Source organism: Melospiza georgiana, chromosome 3, assembly GCF_028018845.1.
Source record: "Melospiza georgiana isolate bMelGeo1 chromosome 3, bMelGeo1.pri, whole genome shotgun sequence".
Taxonomy (NCBI): domain Eukaryota; kingdom Metazoa; phylum Chordata; class Aves; order Passeriformes; family Passerellidae; genus Melospiza; species Melospiza georgiana.
In genome coordinates this window covers 55,499,708-55,518,233 of record NC_080432.1, presented here as the reverse complement: position 1 = coordinate 55,518,233, position 18,526 = coordinate 55,499,708, and the positions used below count along the sequence as shown (strand labels likewise).

General features: G+C 39.2%; 1 protein-coding gene across 1 annotated transcript; it reads left to right on the top strand.

Moving 5' to 3' along the window:
- Positions 1-255: 255 nt before the first annotated feature.
- On the top strand, positions 256-18,447 carry RAB4A (RAB4A, member RAS oncogene family). The gene is made up of 8 exons (XM_058019351.1): positions 256-383; positions 8,321-8,401; positions 9,566-9,680; positions 10,832-10,894; positions 12,115-12,269; positions 13,158-13,253; positions 14,839-14,999; positions 16,281-18,447. Exons 1-7 carry the CDS (start codon positions 353-355, stop codon positions 14,952-14,954), a joined length of 657 nt encoding a protein of 218 aa, XP_057875334.1. The 5' UTR covers positions 256-352; the 3' UTR covers positions 14,955-14,999; positions 16,281-18,447.
- Positions 18,448-18,526: the final 79 nt, after the last annotated feature.

Below are 18,526 nucleotides of genomic sequence, written 5' to 3'. Positions count from 1 at the left end.
ACGCCGCCATCCCCCGGGCGCTGCGAGAGCGCACTCCCGACGCCGCCATCCCCAGGGCGCTGAGGGAGCGCGTTCCCGACGCCGCCTTCCCCGTGAGGGGAGCGGGCGGGAGCGCCCCGGGCACGTGCGCCGTGTTTGGGGGCGGGGCCGCTGCCGCGCCTGCGCGGGGAGGCGGGGTGGGAGCCGGGCACGGGCGCGCCTGCGCGGCGGCGGCAGCGGCGCGAGCGGGGCGGGGCTGGGCGGGGCTGAGCCGGGCCCGGGCGGCGGGGCCTGTTGGGTTCCCTCCGCCGGCAGCGCCGAGCCCGGGCGGGGCGGGCAGCGAGCAGCGGCGGCGGGGGTCACCCCTCCCGGGATGTCGCAGAGTGCCATGTCCGAGACCTACGGTAGGAGCCGGGGGCGGGGTGAGGGGATCCCCTTCTCCGTCTTCCTCCTCCCCTGCGGGGGAGCGGGCCCGGGGCCGGGCAGGGCCCCTGAGGAGCGGGGAAGGAGCCGGTGCGGCGTGAGGGCTCCCCGGGCTCGGGCGGGCCCCTGTGCCCGCCGCTGCCCTGAGCCCCCAGCGCCTGCCCCGCCCGTGGCCGGCCCGGCAGGAGCGCTCGGAGTTTTCCTGCAGGGAGCGGCTTGGGCGCTGCTTGTTGTGGTCCGGGAGTGCAGCGGGAAACTTGCGGTGCCTGTCCGCTGGGAAAAGCTGCCCCTGCTTTACCTGGAGACCGGGGCGCCTCTGCCGTCAAGTTAAGGATTCGGTCCTGCTGTCTTAGACGTGCAGGCGTCAGAAGGAGTTGATTGTGGGAGTGTGTTGGGAGAAGAAGATCAGTGGGTATGCTCGTCTGTGCCTGTGTTGGAACGGGTGTCTGCTGCTGGTAGGAAACATCCGATGGAGTAAGTCGGAGTGCGGGCACTGACTGGGTGTGTCCAGCGCGTCGCTAGGAAGCATCAAAGAGAAGTGGGGAGTCGAAGAGGCAAGCAGAGCTGGTATTGCTGGCTAGGTGGAGGAGATGAGAAGCAACTGAATAGTATTAATTTCTTTTCTTTGTAATTTTACTTAAATCTCTGCTTTGAATAGATTTCTTTTCTACCCTTTCCATACCATACAGTTCTGTGATATTTTCCAATATAAAGATGCTATTGTACAAATAAACGTATTTTAAAGCCATGTGGTAGGTTCATATTCCTAGTCCATACCATACAGTTCTGTGATATTTTCCAATATAAAGATGCTATTGTACAAATAAACGTATTTTAAAGCCATGTGGTAGGTTCATATTCCTAGTCCATGAGAGTAGGATCAGAATTGAATCAGAAATAATTGAATAATCAAAGCAAAATTGGACACAATAACTCTGGAAACCGTTTTGGAGGTTGGGGTGTCCATCAGGATTTGGCCAAGTGACCTGATTGTCATTTTATTTTCAATACTGTAGTCATCAGTGCTTGATGTTCTGTCCTACTGGTCAGTGCTTCGGTGTACAGCAAATGCACAGAGCTAAGGGGCAGAAAGAGGCAAGAGTGTGGGGCAGCCCTTGAAGTGCCAACATTAGGATACTCAAACCCTGCTTCTTTTGTCCACCTGTTCTAGAAACAGGTCAAAGTTACATGTAGCAACCAGAGGGCTGTGCTTTGTCCGCCTAGATTTGAGTTTAAACGAGTTCTTCATACTCTGTACTCCTGTGATCTAGAACTGGGATCATTTTGGCCATGCTTATGGTGGTCTCTACCAAAAGAGTTGGTAGGAAACCAGAGATGACAGCATTTCAGTGGTGCTCCTCCTTTCATGCTGTAATAATGCTAGGTAAGCCACATAGATGATTGGTATCTCAAACCAGAACATTGAAACATTTTTTGCGTTATTCCAGTGATCCAGAGTAGGGATAGTAACCCCACTGGAGCTGTGGATACTTTAATATTGTTTTGGTATCTAAGAAAGCAAGCCCTTGAAATGGAAGCTTTGTAGTTGTGGGTTGTTCCTCCTATTTGTTTAATACTTGTTTGATGTATTACCTTTTGGAGTTTCTGTGTTTGTCCTGTGCACTCACAGGCTACAAGAAATTCAGAGCTAGAGGGCTTGAGAGCATCAGGCTCTAGAGAACACAGAAGAATAGAAGCTAAGCTATAGCATAAAGTTTAACTAATGGCTCTACAATCTCTGACTGTAACAGTAGTCAGTAACCAATTCTGCAGTGTCCTGCCCACATATGTAGCAGCCCCATTGACAAATCAAAGTTAGCAGTACCATGTGATTAAATTATGGATCTTCTGTGCTTGATGATCTCTCTGGATTTCATGTGCTCACTGTCCTAACAAAGAGTGGTTTGTTGCTGGCCAGCTGTTCCATGGCCATGGAGGATGGGAGCAGTGCTAGGTCAGTTTCCTCCTGGTGGCTGGGACTGGGGGTCACTGTATCCCCTCCTGGAATCCCTGTAGCTTCTAAGTCCTTAGCCATTCATTAGATTTTTCTTGTCACCTGAATTAGTATCATTTTGCTTATGTCACCTCAAGCTTTTTATCCCATACAGATAGGCTCAGGAAACTAGTTGGTGGTTGGGTTGGTGTTTTGCTTCCCAATGGCATTTTGTTGTCTGCCTTTTATATGACTTTAATTTTGCTGTGAGGTTTGAAAGGGGCCTTATTTTTTAAATATTTTTCTCAATCCATAGGGAATAAAGAGTCTTTCCACTGGCAACTGCTGTTAATTTCATGTCTCCTGGGTTTTTTCCTCCCTTAGTTTCTTCCTCCATGTCAAATTCTGTCTTCTTTGAAGGTTTTCTGTTCACTCACTTTTCACAACTCATTCTGTCAATTATTGAGTTTCTTGTCTCTTCCTTCTTTTCAAACAAAGTTCTGCAGCTTCTCAGTCTTGACACTAAATTTTGCTTACAATTCATATTTTCACTCCTGCAGATCTATTACATCACTTGGGTATCTTCTGTTCTTAGCTTTCTTATCTGTTCAATAATTTATGTGTTTAATTCCGTGTCTATTCAATTCTTATGTGTTCAATTTATTCCCAAAACCAAACCAAACTTGAATATGAGATAGCTCCATGAATTTTGAGATTGGGTTTAGAAAGAACATTTTCCTGCTGCTTTTGGGAGAAAAGGGTCATTCTTTTAGGAGTTTGACATTTAACAGTGGAAACAAATCTCTTATTCATAGGAAAACTCTTAGAACTCAAGTTTTCTGAGATGTAATGGCAGTTGTGTAGATAATTGCAATATAACAACACATGCATGTTTTAGCACACTTCCCAGTGCAAAATATACATGTTTTTGTGGTAAAGACAGCCTGACAAAAAGTCACTTATTCTTAATAAATAAATGCAAAGCCACTTTTGGATTTTAAATAGTAGAAGGATGGAAGTTGTACTAGCATTGAATAAATGCAATGTGTAAGATTCAAGTCAAATCTCTTCATTCCTTAGTTCCTTGCATTTTTTCCACCAGCATCTGCAAATCCCAGTCTGGTCACATAAGTTTACCAGTCTCGGTCATATTCAGAGAGTGTATAGTCTTTCCATCCATTTGAAAATAATTCTGTTTGGTCTGGACAATTTGATTTGCCATTTTATCACCATCCCATCCCATGCCATTTACCTGATGGTATTTGCTTTTATCACCCTGGTCTTCAGTTTGTTTCAAATCTGATTTTATTCCTTAGAGAGCACAGCTCTCACTTGTAAGAAAGCAGAGCTTCCCTCTCTGAAGCATTCTTTTTGCAGATTGGAATAGAGGCAGGTTGATCTGTTCTACCTGTTTATCTGGTTAACTTTCTGCTAGAGAAAGGAGTAAGCAGTGGGAAGAGCTCCTCCTCTCATTTAGAGGCAGCCTGTGCCACTGGGAATGCTTCAGAGCACTCTCTCCTCCTGCCCTGTGCCATGAATGGGAGAGCTTCCAAAGGGTCAGCGTGAGTGAATCAAATCAAAGTTAGCAGTACCATGTGATTCTGCTCCACAGCAAGGAGTTGGGAGGATTTCAACTCTGAGTGAGGATACAATATTGGACTGCCCCCTACCCTACTGTATTAGCAGTGTGAAGGAAACAATTTAATCTTCATTGCATGTTGAGGACTGAGCTGCAGTATCTCAGAAGCAGTTTGACTGTTTCTTCTGCGGGAGCAGACCTCAGTCAGAGGAGGAGGTTGGATGTCTGGGGGTGGTTGCCACATCAACCATCTGTTTTTGCTGGTGCTTGAGTCAAAGCCCACAATTGTCTCTCTTCTCCTTTCCCCTCAGCTCACACTGCACCACCACCCCCAAAAGAAAAAAACAAACACAAAAGATATTATGTCATTCATGTAGTTTAACAGCTTGTGCTGCTGGTGCATCTTTAGGGTGAAGCCACAATTGTATTCCTTTTTGCCTGTGCTAGAAAATGTTTTATCTCCTGCACCCCTACCCTGTTTGGGATCAGGTGATGCCTGTAGCTCTCAGGGGGGAGTAAGCTGATTCTTTATAATGCTTTATTTCCTTAAACAGCCATGCTATGCTGCATTTCATCTCCTTATGATTTCTGTGGTGCGTGTTTTGTAACCTTCCTTCCCTTTAGCAGTTCAGTTCAGTTTTGATCCTAAATCCGTTCTGTATAAAGACAATCTTATTTAAAGGCAAAGTGCTTTAACTTTTCTAGACCTTTTCAGTAGCCAGCATGGCAGCAAGCATTTGTAACATCTGAATGATGTTGCTTTTCAGCTTTTCTATGAAGGAGGAACAACAGAACTCAAAAGAAAAGTTTCTCTAGGGTGACAGCGTTGGCAGCTGACTGGAATGCTGGAGCTCTGAGCTGCTTTGTCAATAGGGGAAAAAAAAGGAGATAAAAAAAAGCTATGAAATGAAGTGAACTAACTCCTCTGGGAAGAGGACACCAAAAAGCAAAACACACAGAGCAATTAAGCAGTAATGCAAACACTAGAATGTGAGTTGCATTTGCTGAAATTGCCAAGAATGAATATATAAAGTTTGAGTCCACAGTGATGGTCTAAAAGAAGCTGTCTGCCCAATCTCATTTGATTTCTCTGCTTCCAAGCTGTGCTAAATTTTACATACATTTGTACAGCTTAAAGAGAAAACATTTTGTATCCTAAATCATGTGCTAAAATAAGTAATAAAAATGTAGTTGATGTGGTACCAGTTGTCATACAGAATGACATTATAAGAAAGAAGTTGCAGAATAACAAGATTAAAAATGTTCTCCCTGTTCTTACATGGTATTACCTTATTTGTTAATAGGCTGGGCTGTGAACTTAAAAGTTTGTTAAATCTTGGTATTTTTAACATTTGGTACTGGCAAAGCCTTTTTCTTGTCCTTCTTTGCAGTTGATTAAATGTGCAGAGTATCCCGTATTTCCTGAACCACGGAAATATGGTTTTTCCAGTGCTCATGGATAAACTGATGACATAAGGCTAAAAGCTTTTTGTTAGTTTGAATAATCTACATAAAATTGGAGTTTAAAAGGGTAAAAGCATGGCTATGTTTGTGAAGGTAGCAGTGTCTTAAAGTCTACATGTGTTTGGAAACATTGCTGCCTTTGGTGCAGAAAGGTTTTAAATTTTTTGTTAGAAAGCTGACATTTTCATTTTATGAAGTGGACTAAAACACATTTCTCTTATTTTCATCCTATGGAAAAAATTAATTGTGACTAGTTTCAAGTTCCATCTTAAAAAGCCCGTTTGCTGTTTTGTCAGATAGAAATTTATTTTTTGTCTACTAAGTAAGCAGGCATTGAACTGACATCTAAGCAGTTTATTTGTAGGAGAGAGTCTCTTAAATTTGTCTGGCACAGTAGAATCTGGATAGAAATTAGGAGTGCTGCTAAAAGATATTATCAATTTGAAGACATTAATATAAAATCCCCAAATAGCACTGTTGCTTTCAGAACAAAGTATAAAGCACCTCAACTTGAAACACCTGAGGGGAAAATACTCTGCTGCTGTGCTGCTCCTCCAGAGCAGTGACCTGGCTGTCCCAAGGCCTGTCTGTGCAGAAGGGAGCAGTGTGCTCCATTTGCTGCTCACTGTGGGTTTGTGGGCTGCACAAATTCACCTTCCCGAGCCACACCTGACAGCCAGTGCTTGCAGTGACAGTGCAAATTAGTGGGGGAATAGAGTTTTGGGTTTAGCCTTTCCCTGTTTTAGGTTTGCAGCAGCTGTTGTACCACTGTCAATAACATGAGGCTTCTGTTGGAGAAAAAGGAAGGTAAACATAAATTTTATAATTGTTTTTAAGGAGAAAATCTGACAAAGAGCATTCACCAGATACAAAGTAGAACCAGTTTTGGTTGGATTTCAGATTTATGTTTGGAAAAATGACGGAATCAGAAACAGCTTATTTTAAATGTCTGTGTCTCAGAATATCTTGCATTTTGAGGTACTCTGAAAGTGATAAAACCAGTGAGATTAAACACACACACACAGAATAGTTTAAATATACAAAATGGTGTAAAAGACAGCTAACCAGTGATATTTGATCCATAAAAATTGAAACTTGGCTTTCTTTGAGATACATTTTTTCTTAGCCTAAAACATTGGGCTATTTATGATACCTACATTTTATGCTAACAGTGAAGACTTGGTAGAGTGAAGGCTTCTCAGCTTCAGTGTGTTTTGCAGTTGAGGTGGCATGAAGGGCCCTTCTTTAGAGGAGTTAACAAAATTTTTGAAGGAAAATCCTTTTTGTAACTTTTTTTTTTTTAATCCAGAAAGCATGAGCAGCTGGGTGGGGGCGTGACAAATGAAAGGATTTTGGAACAGAAAGTCTTGAGCATGTAAATGGTCATATTTGTGAGCAAGAAACAGCCATCTTCTGAGAAGGGTGAAATTCAGAAACTATTCCGAGCCTGTTACAGCATTTGAAACAAGAGGGACAAAATGTAAAAAAGCACAAATCCTTAGTAAACATTACCTCATTTTAAATATGAATAAAATCCAGAAGACAGGTGAAGACAAAGTACAGTAGACACTTCCAGGACTTACAGCCCTGTCTTTTTAACAGTGGGAATCTTCTTACCCTTTGACAAACTTGCTTGTTCCTTTTACCATTGCTAGGGAGTGTTTGATATACCATAACAAGTAACTCCTTCATTAAATGGAATGAGCACATAGATCTGTGTGCATCTTAAATTAAATTTTTGAAACTAAGTACTCAAATAAGGTCCTGGTAGAGGATTTCATCAGTTCTTTGAATTACTTAGCATAATTTTTCTTTTTATTCAGCTATCCCCTGGGCCAATACCCATGTAGCCCACTTGACAGCTTTGAACACTCTCAACAAAATCAATGTTTTTATTTTTGTTGATAATGCAAACCAAGTCATTTTCCTTGCATTCTGTTTATTAGAGAAACAGTGCAATAAAGAGTAGAAATTCTGCTGCTGGTAGAAAAATAAATAGGGAATCTTGCATGAGCTGTAAAGGTTGCTTGGTGGCAGTATATTAGGGGAAGCAGTTGTAAGCTTTCTAATCAGTTTATCATTTTTGAGAGCTGTAAGACAAGGGAGCTTTCTTCAGTCTTTAGCAAAACTGAAAGCAGATTTGTGGTGGTAGCATTAAAGCATTTTATGTAACTGTTGAAACAATAGAAACGGGCCATAAATCCTGAACATGTGCATTACCAATGAACATTGACATAAATGGCTCATAAATAGGTAACAGAAATACATGTATTTAATTTAACATGTAGAAGAAATGTGAAACTAGGCATCCCAGAATAAAAACTATTTCTTCCCTCTAAATTTTGCAGAGAAATACTGTGGTTGTCTCAGCTGTGCAATGATTAAAATCAAAGTATGAGTATTAAACTGTTAATAGAGAATTCCAAATTAATGTAAATTAAAAACTAAAGAAAACCACAGGAAAAAAAAAAAAAACCACCAAATAACAAAAAAACGAAGAAACACAACAACAAAAAAAAAAAAAAACAAACCAACCACAACCACCCCTCTCTGGAGTTTTATGTTTTGAGAAATGATATCATTATATATTTGTGTTGATGATAGTTAATACCTTCCATGCTCTTAAAGCACATTACTGGAATATAAGCCAACCATTTACCTGAACTCAGATTTTAACTGAACTCAGATTCAGCTATTTCTGCTTTGTTTTTGTCTTTCTTGCCTCTCCATAAAGAAGAATTCTTAGTTCTTGCTGTGTAGCATCACTACTGCAGACACTAGATAATTCTTCAGATTTATTGCAATTTTGCTAATTTTGTCATCTATTCCCTTCTCTTTGAAATAACAGCTACAAGAGAATAGCTGGCTGGTGGGTTTGGTCTTGTAACAATAATGTGAGTCCATACTAAAATTTAGTAATTTTTTTTTCTTTTAATCTTCAGATTTCCTGTTTAAGTTCTTGGTGATAGGAAATGCTGGAACTGGAAAATCCTGTTTGCTACACCAATTTATTGAAAAGAAATGTAAGTAATATGAAGGACAGTAAGAGTTCTCCACTGCCTTGTACCAAAGGTAAAGGGTCTGCCTACCTGAGTACCTGTCATTGGTAGGGAAGCTCCCCTAATTCTCTTATTTGTGTAGGTGAGGATTTTAGTAAAGAATTATGTCCAGAACCATGCTGTAAATCCTTATTGCTCACTGTCTTTAATCTAAAGCCTAATATGGAGCATTACTCTGTGTTATTCTCAAATAAATATAACAAGATGTTGGTGAAAATACAGACTTAGTTTCTGTGAGAGGTATAATTTGCAGCTGCAAGGTTCCCTGTATATATAGTAGAGACTTGGATCTTTTAGAAAAAATAATGAAAGGAAAACTGAATTGCTTAAGTAGATTTAGAAAGCCTGTAGCATCTTTTGAGATAAATAGTAACTTTGTTTTTTTTGTTAAGGACTGTGGTCTATGACAAATGCTGATAGAGATTCAATAGGGAATGTTATTTAGAGATGAAGATAAAAGAAAAATTTCTGTTGGATTGTACGTTTGACATTAAGATTAAACAAAAATAATATGCATTTAGAAACCTTTGTAAATAAGGTGACTTTGTCTTTTTGAAACAAACAGTAATTCACCTTATCTCTTGAGGAATACTTAAGGATAATGATGTGTAAGCACTAAGGAACATAGCTTGATTCTGAGTGAACTTGAAACAAGCCCTTGCTGCTAGTAAGGGCAGCTGTAAATTGTTGAGATTCTGTGATATCAAGAGCATACACAGAGCAAGTATCTTAACTTTGTGCATTAGAGAAGAATTGACTCTTGCATACTCATGGTCAAGACTGTGTGCATTCTCATTAATTGTATTTATAAATGGCATCAATGTATTAGAAAACACAGCTGGAAAAAAGTGTATAAAAAGTATCTTGCTACCTATTAAAGTGAACTGGAAGTTATTTAAAGCAGGCCTTTTTAGTACTAAGTTTGAATTGACTAAACGGTCAAAAATTGTAAGAACATTCATTTCTGTGTGGTGGCAGTGAGCTTATGAGCTGCACTGAATTTGATGGTTCAGGAAGTTTGTAATTTGAAGACTGGGGAGTTTTTGCTAATATCTAAATTGTTTTTTGTAAAAACTATTCACTCTAAATATTCTTCAAATAAGTTTTGTTTTCTTTCTTTTTTCGTAGTCAAAGATGACTCAAATCATACTATAGGAGTGGAATTCGGTTCAAAGATCATAAATGTTGGTGGTAAATATGTCAAATTGCAGATTTGGGATACAGCAGGACAAGAACGGTTCAGGTATGACTTTCAGCCATCTTATAAAGTGTTAGTACAATTGCTGCTCTGAGTGGTGGATGTTATTTGTCTCTGCTTGTAAGCAGAAAAAGTGGAATTGTTTGTCTGCTTTCATATTCACCTTCCAACCTGGACACAGTGACACAGATCCATGGATTTAGGTAGAGCAATGTTGGCCTTGGAGGGTCTGAGTTTCTGCCCTGTCTTTCATTGGGTATTTTCTGTTGAGGTATATGAGTGGAATAGGTACCTAAAATCTTGCTCACCAGCCAAATTCATAATTAACTGTTTTCACTAAGAGTATGCACTTAACTCCATGTTTAGGAGACCTTCTATTGGTTGGAATAAATAAATGTCAGGAAGCTGTAAGCTGTTCAAAATCTGCATGAAAGCAATTGCACAGTATAATTATATACAGCTTTATTAAAGAAGAAAAAAATCAGTCAAATCCATTGGGGTAAATACATTTCTAGAAAGACTGAGATATCTAAAGTTTCTTAGAGAAAAAACAATCAATTTATCAGCTTATAACAATCAGTGTACTTTTAATGCTGTATTTTAAGTGTTCTACATCTGAGGCATAGATAAAACTCAGTAAAAATCTAATGGATTCCTGGGTACATTCACCATCAAATAGGACATCAGTTTTTAAATATATTTTGGGGGGAGGGAGTATGTGTCTGAAGTCTCTGTTTTGGGAGAGGGGTTGATTAACAAAGGTGAGAATGATGGTAGAAGTGTGAGTTTTGGGCAGCAGTCCAGGTAAATGTGTTCTATCAGACAAGTCCTTTGGATATAGTTGTGACTAAATAAAGCTGCTGTGATATATAGTCTTCATTAACGAGGTCTCTTCAGTGTGTTGGCCAGATATCAGCCTCCAGTTCTGTATTATGATGATTTGTGATACTTTCAGCACCACATGGATCATAATGGACTCTGAGAATCCTCATACAGCTATATTTAATCAAAGTGCTTCATCAAAATCCTGGTTGCAATTAGTCTGCTGCTGCACAGCTGATAACATTGTCTAAAAACATGTTTTGTTTTAAATATGTAAATAAGAATTCTAGTTCATAATACAGATTGTGTTATATTAACCCAGATTTTAAACAGTGAAGGCACTACAAAAATGTGTATTTGTGATTCTATTTCAGGTCTGTAACGAGGAGTTACTACAGAGGGGCTGCAGGTGCTTTGCTTGTCTATGATATAACCAGGTAAGAAAGCCAGCATCTCCTTTGCTCATAGACTGCCAGATCCAGTTAGTGTACAGTGGTTCCTCCCCAAGTACCTAATGCTCTAAACAAATTGGGCAGGAAGAAAAGAAAGTGTAAGTACTTCTGTTTCAGTGCATATTTCAGTTTTGGGACTTGCTTACATGAGATATTGTGAATGTCAGATGTGAACAATCCTAAAGGGTTGCACAGATTTGTGGGGATTGGCCCCCCGTTTGCTGATCTAATGGTGGACTCCTGTGCAGCCACTGGCTCAGCAAGCCTTGCCACAGGAACAAGAGCAAACTTCAGCCACCCTTAACCAAGGTGGTTCACCCTGTCTTGTGGAAGCTGCTGATCAGTGTGCTGGGATAGAAGGTCATCCTCTGGAGAATCTAGCTCTGCCTACACATTCTTTAACTGTAGGCCAAAATTCTGTTCATCTCTGCATCTTTCAATGTTTTTATATTATAGGCAGCCAATAAAACTCCTTACCATTACATGTGTTCACATTCTTCCTGCCACCATTGACTGATATTTGTCAGATGAGTTTTGGGTGGTTCACTGGGTTGTTGCTTGTTGTTCTGTGAGTGAAGGGTTCTCTCAGCAGGCTTTGAAATCTGTGTTCTGTGCTTAAGGGCAGCTGGAATCATCTGTCAGTGTTAGTGCTTGAAAGCTTTCTCCCTGACCACTGCTACAATGGCAAGTGGCATGTGCAGGGTGGCTGCCTGCAGTGTAGGTCCTGACACCAGTGTGAAAGTTCAGGCAAGCACATTACACAAGCCTCGTAAATTCTTACAACCCCACTGGTAATTTAAATATCAGTTGGATTCCAAGTGGAACAGTATCTCATTCTGTTATCCCAAAATGTCATGCACAAAAGGTTAAAACTAGACAAGAGCTTAAAATTTTAGCTTTTCACATTAACACATTTTTACAATTTATAATTGTGTGTTTATAATTGTGGTTATTTTATTATTGCGTGTTTATATATTGTGATTAATTTTATTTTGATTTCTAAAAACTCGAGCTTTTAAGTAGTTTCATGAAGGAATTTGATGTTCTTCCCAGTTCATCACTGGCACACTGAGATGTGTAGGTGCCTCGCCTGACTACCAGCATTTTGTTTGCCACAAACACAGATTTGCTGTCTGAGTTTTGGTTTGGTGATCTGTTCACGAGAAGTGAGTGTGTCCTAATAAAGGATTCCATTTCCTGCACAGCCGGGAAACCTACAATGCACTTACTAATTGGTTGACGGATGCAAGAATGTTAGCAAGTCAAAATATTGTGATAATATTGTGTGGAAACAAAAAGGATCTTGATGCAGATCGTGAAGTCACTTTTTTAGAAGCATCCCGGTTTGCACAGGAAAATGGTAAGTACAGAACCTTCATGTAGCATTCAAAGATGCATAATCCTTCAGATCATTTACATTTTCGTGCAGTTAGGCTGTACTTTGTACCCTGTCTACAGAAAAGAGTTCTGTCAGTACCTGAGGCCCAGAGAGGTGGTGCCTGCAGTGAAAATTCATGTACTACATAAGTCTCATTAGCAGTGGTTCTTCAATCACAGCTGCTCCTTTTACAATACCCTCTATGTGGAGATAAATTCTGTAGGAAATGTCATACAACTTCAGGTGTTACCTTGCCTCCAAATAGCTGAGGAGAAAATGAAGGACATGAATTCCCATTTTTCAGCATCTTAAAGACTCTGTAGATAACAAAGTTGTATGGGATGTGCTGCAGTTTGAAGCAATGAGTTTTATTAATTGAAAACTGAGTTTAGTGCAGGGCATGGATTCAGAAAATTCTTACCTGGTCTGTAGTATTCAGAATTTCCAGTCTGAGGACATGATTCTGTGTCAGCTAAAGCCGGTCTTGGTCTGAGTTTCTGTGCTGCAGTCCTCCCATCAGCAAAATCTGGTTTTGCTTTTATCAATCAAAGTCTTTTCTACCAACTCTGGTTACTGGCTATGCTTTTGCATATAACTTCCGTTTATGGGAAACCGTATGAAGTTTGGTTTCAAGTGCAGTTTTGCATGCACAGCCTAGGTTATCTTTGGATTCCAGCTTTCTAGGGTGCCTGAAATTTTAGAGGATGTTTTTTGTGGTTTTGCCATCAAAAGTTAGTTTTCTGGACCATGCTTTTTGACTGTAGATCTCTGTAAAAATATTTTTATTGCTCCTGGCTTTCATGCTTAGAATTACTATACCTGTTATTCCAGACTTGTGTTGAGGATTTTTATTTTTTGTGTCAAATGCAGAGCTGATGTTCTTGGAAACAAGTGCTCTAACAGGGGAGAATGTTGAAGAGGCCTTTGTACAGTGTGCAAGGAAAATACTCAATAAAATTGAATCAGGTAAATTAAGTTTTATATTTATAAAATATTTTATTTTATCTGAAAATGAATAAAAGTGCACATGGAAATATCATCGTTCAAAGTCCTCTAAGAGAATTAAACCAAAAAAACCCAAAATGTCATTTTGGTAAAATAACCTACTTGTTTTCTAGCTGCTTCTCATATGCTTTAATAGGAATGGATGTCTAAGTGAGATCTGTATATCCAAAAAGGGGTGGTGGTGTGAATTGTGGGTGATGTTTACCTTAAAATCAGGTCTGAGTGTAGGTTAGACCTCTTTATCTTAAGTCAGCTCTGAGTGTTGGTTCTGTGTTCTGTGGGTTGATGCATCCCTATAAATACCAAGCCTGACATTAGACAGTTTTTGTAGTCCAGAATAAAAACCTAATATCAGGGCAGTCATAACTTAAATTCTGCTTCTCATATGTAACAGGAAATACAGTCAAGAGAGTATGAACGGTAATACTAAAAATTTCAGGGATGTTTCCTAGCAACTGTTTCTCTGAAGTGACCTCTCTGCCTCTCAGCTGAAATCATTTTTACTTTTGCAGATCTAGAAATATACCAGAAGCTTCTCAACACAAGTGGGCAGGTTTCTGCTAGAGACAGGCTCCTGTGTGCTAGATATCATTACAGCTAATTTGCATTCCAGTTTTTCTTTTTTCTAGCTGCTTGATATCTTTAAATTTTTAAGTATTGGCCATATCGACAAGTCTGTCTTGGATTCTAATTACACGTTTCCAATGCCAAACACAAATTTTTAGATTTAAATAATATGATATTATACGTTCAAATGAATTTTCTGAATGCTGCATCAAATCAGTGCCAGACAGCAGCTTTCATTTTAAACAAATGAACAAAAAGAACCTAAACAAACGAACAAAAAGAACCTAAACAAACTCAAAACCCAAATGAAAACAGAAAGTATAGCTAGTTTTTCACAATACTGTAGTTTGATGACTGCTTTAAAGAGGCACTGCCACCACAGAATTAAGTCTTATTTTCTGTGAACTGCTCCTGGCTTTTTTTGTGCCAGCACACATCCATTGAAACATGCAAAAATGGAGACTATAAGGATCTCCAGACCACCTTACAGCCATAAGAACAGTTCTGAGACAGAGGGTATGAAGTAGGCAGAAGTGGATACCAGAAGCTGGAAAGGTTGATCATTTTCCCTGGGGAGCAGTTCTTTACGGAATCCTTTTATCAGATTGATCCATTTTTGTTTGGCTTGGTAGCTACAGTACTATTTTCTTGGCCTATGAGCCTCTGAAAGCAGGAAGTTTTTAACTGTATTCACAGAAAACATTTTAGGCCTTTCTTTTGCTCAAGGTAGTGCAAATACATTTCTTGTTTGCAGCCTAACTCTGAGATTGCTTTGTCATCATGATCAAGGGCATATGGTTAAATTAAAGGAGAAAATGATTCAGGTTTGAAATTGCCTAAAAGCAGATAGAACTGAGATAATCTCTCCATAAATAGATCAGAATATAATTATGCTTTTTTTCTTTAATGTTAATGGTTAATTTAGAATGTATTATTTGCACATAATCTATATTCTTGTGACCATTTTGTTTCTCATCAGGAGAATTGGATCCAGAAAGAATGGGCTCAGGTATTCAGTATGGAGATGCTGCCTTGAGACAGCTGAGATCACCACGCAGAGCACAAGCACAAAGTGCTCAAGAATGTGGATGTTAGAGAAACAAAACAAAAAATCCCAAATACTTACTTTAGATACAGAAGGTAAGGCTACAAAAATCTTGGGGTGGTGGGCAAATCACTATATTTCATAAATGTTCTGTATTGGGTGCTAGTCTTACACAGTTAGCCTGTAAGTTACAGAGAATGTATTGAAATAATGCACAGTGAAATGGATTGGTGTTTTTATACTTTGATTTTTCATCTTTCATCTGCTGGGAAGACTAGAGCTCTTACTGAAGTGTTTATAAATCTTAGCTTAATCTGAGTAATGCTGAGGAAAACATGTTAAAATTCTCTATTCCTGAAATGCATTATAGGCCTAATAGCTGCCTAATGCACTGTAGAGAAAGTGATTCCATTCTCTTGCATTGGGAACCAACACGTAAGCATTTACAAAATGTATGGCACAGTATCTTGTCCTAAGGTATTATAAAGTCTTCTCTGAAAATGAAGCTTAAATACTGAGACTCAAAAATTAAAGATAATTCTGAATTTCAAACTTCCACTTTTCTGCCCCTACCTAAAAGCAGCCTAAAGTTATTATGACTCCTGTCTGCTATAAGCAGAAATGTAAACAAGACAATAGTAGTTATTTGCTGCTTAAGCACTGTTGTCATCTAAAGTAGTTCTTCTGGGGCTGTTGCAGCCTAGGAAACAGGTGTGCAGTGTTCTAAAGTTCTTCCAAAGATGTTGTTCAGAGAAAGTGAGGAAAGAATTTTTCCTTTTAGCAGTTGTAGGAGAAGAGACGTGAGTCACAAACTCCTAAGAACAGCTCTGTGGTTAAGTCTTGTTTATGTTTGAAAGACAGTTGTCCTTGAGACACTTTTCAATAGTCACTGGATTTTTCATAACTCCTTGCAGTATGCAGTGGCTCTGAGGACAGTCCTTTCTCCCTGTGTAGTTAATTATTCTCCTATAATTAATAATTATTTCTCTAGTACAAGGACAGTGATATCAAATAAATACTGTAGGCATAGTTCCTGCATCACTTTTACTGTATTCATTCATCAGCTTGAGCAGTGCATACAGCAGCTTTATGGAACATTAAATAAGGCAGCACATAATTCTACATTCTCATATTTTTTTCTTGTGTTCTGAGAGCTTAGCTCCCAATTAAACCCAGAATTTTAAAAAATGTATCCTTGAGCTGCTTTCCTCTTATACAATTCCATTCTTGAAATAAGAGACTGCTAGAAAAGGGCTTTAAAGTTCAGCTTTGGTATGGCCCTACAGAAATGAAAACTTATTGATCTTATTTCAAGAGCTCAGCTTTCAGATTGATCAGATATGGTTAATTAATAAGAGTTCTTATGTATTTTATAGCTGTCCTTGCAAATGGTGTTTGAAGAAACAGAAAAGCTTGAAGGCTATGCAGTTTTAAAAACATCTTTCCACTATCTACAAACAGAGCAGACCACTGACAGAAAGGTGTCCTGTAGTAGGGGGCAGGAATGTGCACAGCACACAAGTCTGCAAAGTGAACTGGATAGTTTGGTGGACAATATTAAGGCTCATACCTGTATGTAAATGTTTTCCATTACCTGTTTTTGTTCTTTCACCTCTAGTTTAAAGCATTGCAATGTACTGTAAATAATGTAACAGTAAATTTACAAAGCATGGTATACTTATGTATGCTATTAGAATGTTGCACTATAAGCAGTTTAATATTTTATTTTTTTATCATATAAACAAATTTAACAGAGGTAGGCTTTGTCACGTTTGTTTGTTGCACAATAGTTTGTATTTACAACCTGAATTATAAAACCACTGGCAACTGTCAGTGAGAGGTTGTTGGTTTATTTTTTCCTACTCAGTTTGCCACATTCTAACAAGCTGTTGACAGGATCAATTCTTAATGTGTGGCTATGACCCATGCTTCTGTATCCTGATAGTCAAGTTGGAAAAGGCAAGTTAAAGCACAAGAGCAGAGCAAGAATGCTACACTGAGCTATACCGTCTTTCATGAAATTAGAGTTCTGTTTATTCACTTTGTCCTGACATTTTTGGTTCAAATAGATGCTTATCTGAAAAGTGTGCACCTTGAGTTGTTTCTGAATTAAATGGAGTTAAGCATGCTTTGTACTTGAAAAGCCTGGGTTTAGGTTTAAAAAGGCTGTTGGGTCCAAAAACCTTCATGTTGTGTCACTCCTCTGATTGTTGTATTTAGGATTGGATTTGTTACAGAACTGATAATTATTCCTGATGGTATTCTCTTCCTGGTAAGAGTGTGAAGTATTTTTTGAAGCAGCATAACTGTATTTTCAAGAACATCAGAGAACTCCAAAGAAGCTTACCTGTCTTAATCCTTGCTCAGTTCAGTTTGGCTTTCAGAACTGCAAATACTTACCAAAAGCAAGTCCTCTGGAGCAGGAAGTTGGATGGAGCTGTCTCCTCCACCAGTCCAAATAGCCAATATTAATTGGGATGTGTTGTCCACTGGAGTTGAGGAGGGTGTTGGTTCCAAAACCCCAAACAGTTCTGGAACACCGGGGAAAGATGAGGTACTGGGTGGTCCGAGCCACCACACCATCCCACAACCCAATCAGGTTTCTTGCACACTGACTAAAGCTGGGCACTGACACAGCACAAGCAGAGCTGGAGGTTGTTCTCCTGTCACCCTTAGAGTGGCAGAAGGGCTGTTGGCTACTCATCAAAACCTCTTTCCCTTACTACAGTAGCAGTTGAAAGGAGCAGAGGACTGTTGCTTATAAATAGAAATTTCAGGGGTTTCACAGGGATTTTCTTCTACTTTCTTCTGTCCCTTTTACATACAAAGCCTCTTTTATACTTGGTTCTTAGGATCATTTTGGTCAAGTGTCTCTGGTTTAAAAAGCAGTTTTATTCTTTCAGTAACTGTCTTAAAGCTGTGCCCTTCCTCCCTGGAAGGAAACACTAGTGTCATTATAATGAGTTTGGACATGTTTTTACCATTTTTAATGTATACTCTTACAGTATACACATTAACCTGGTTAATGTGCATGTTTTGTAGTATCTCAGCCTTTTATGCTGCATATCTTGCTGACATTCTAAAGAGAAATTTTCTAAAATTGCAACTCCTTACAGAAATACTGTTGGAAGCAATAGCTCTCAGCAGTGCAAACTCTATTGTTTACTATTGCTCCTCTGAGAGTCTTTTATTTCTAAAAATAAACATCATGCCAGTATCAGCCCTGGAATACATTTCAAGCTTTAGCATTATAGTTGACACCTAGCTCACCTGAACAGTAAGTCATAAATAGGCTACATATGTTTTCACAGTAGAATTCTTACAAAGAAAGATGGGTGGGAGTTTTACATGAAATACCACCAGGTACCCGTATCTGAGGTTTCATTGGATGTGGAGCTTTAGCTGTTCAGCCCATTAAGAGATTTAAATGTCTTATTAAAGCCTATGTCTTGCCTTTTAATGAGTCTGTTGGCCTACACTATTTCATTTCATGCTTGTATCTAGCACCAAATAAAGAATCTTCCTTGATTTTCTTCCAGCAAATCCTGTGTACTTGTACAAGCTTTATCTGTTAAGTGAAGTCAATAACATGACTGTTGAACAACTCACATAGAACTCACAG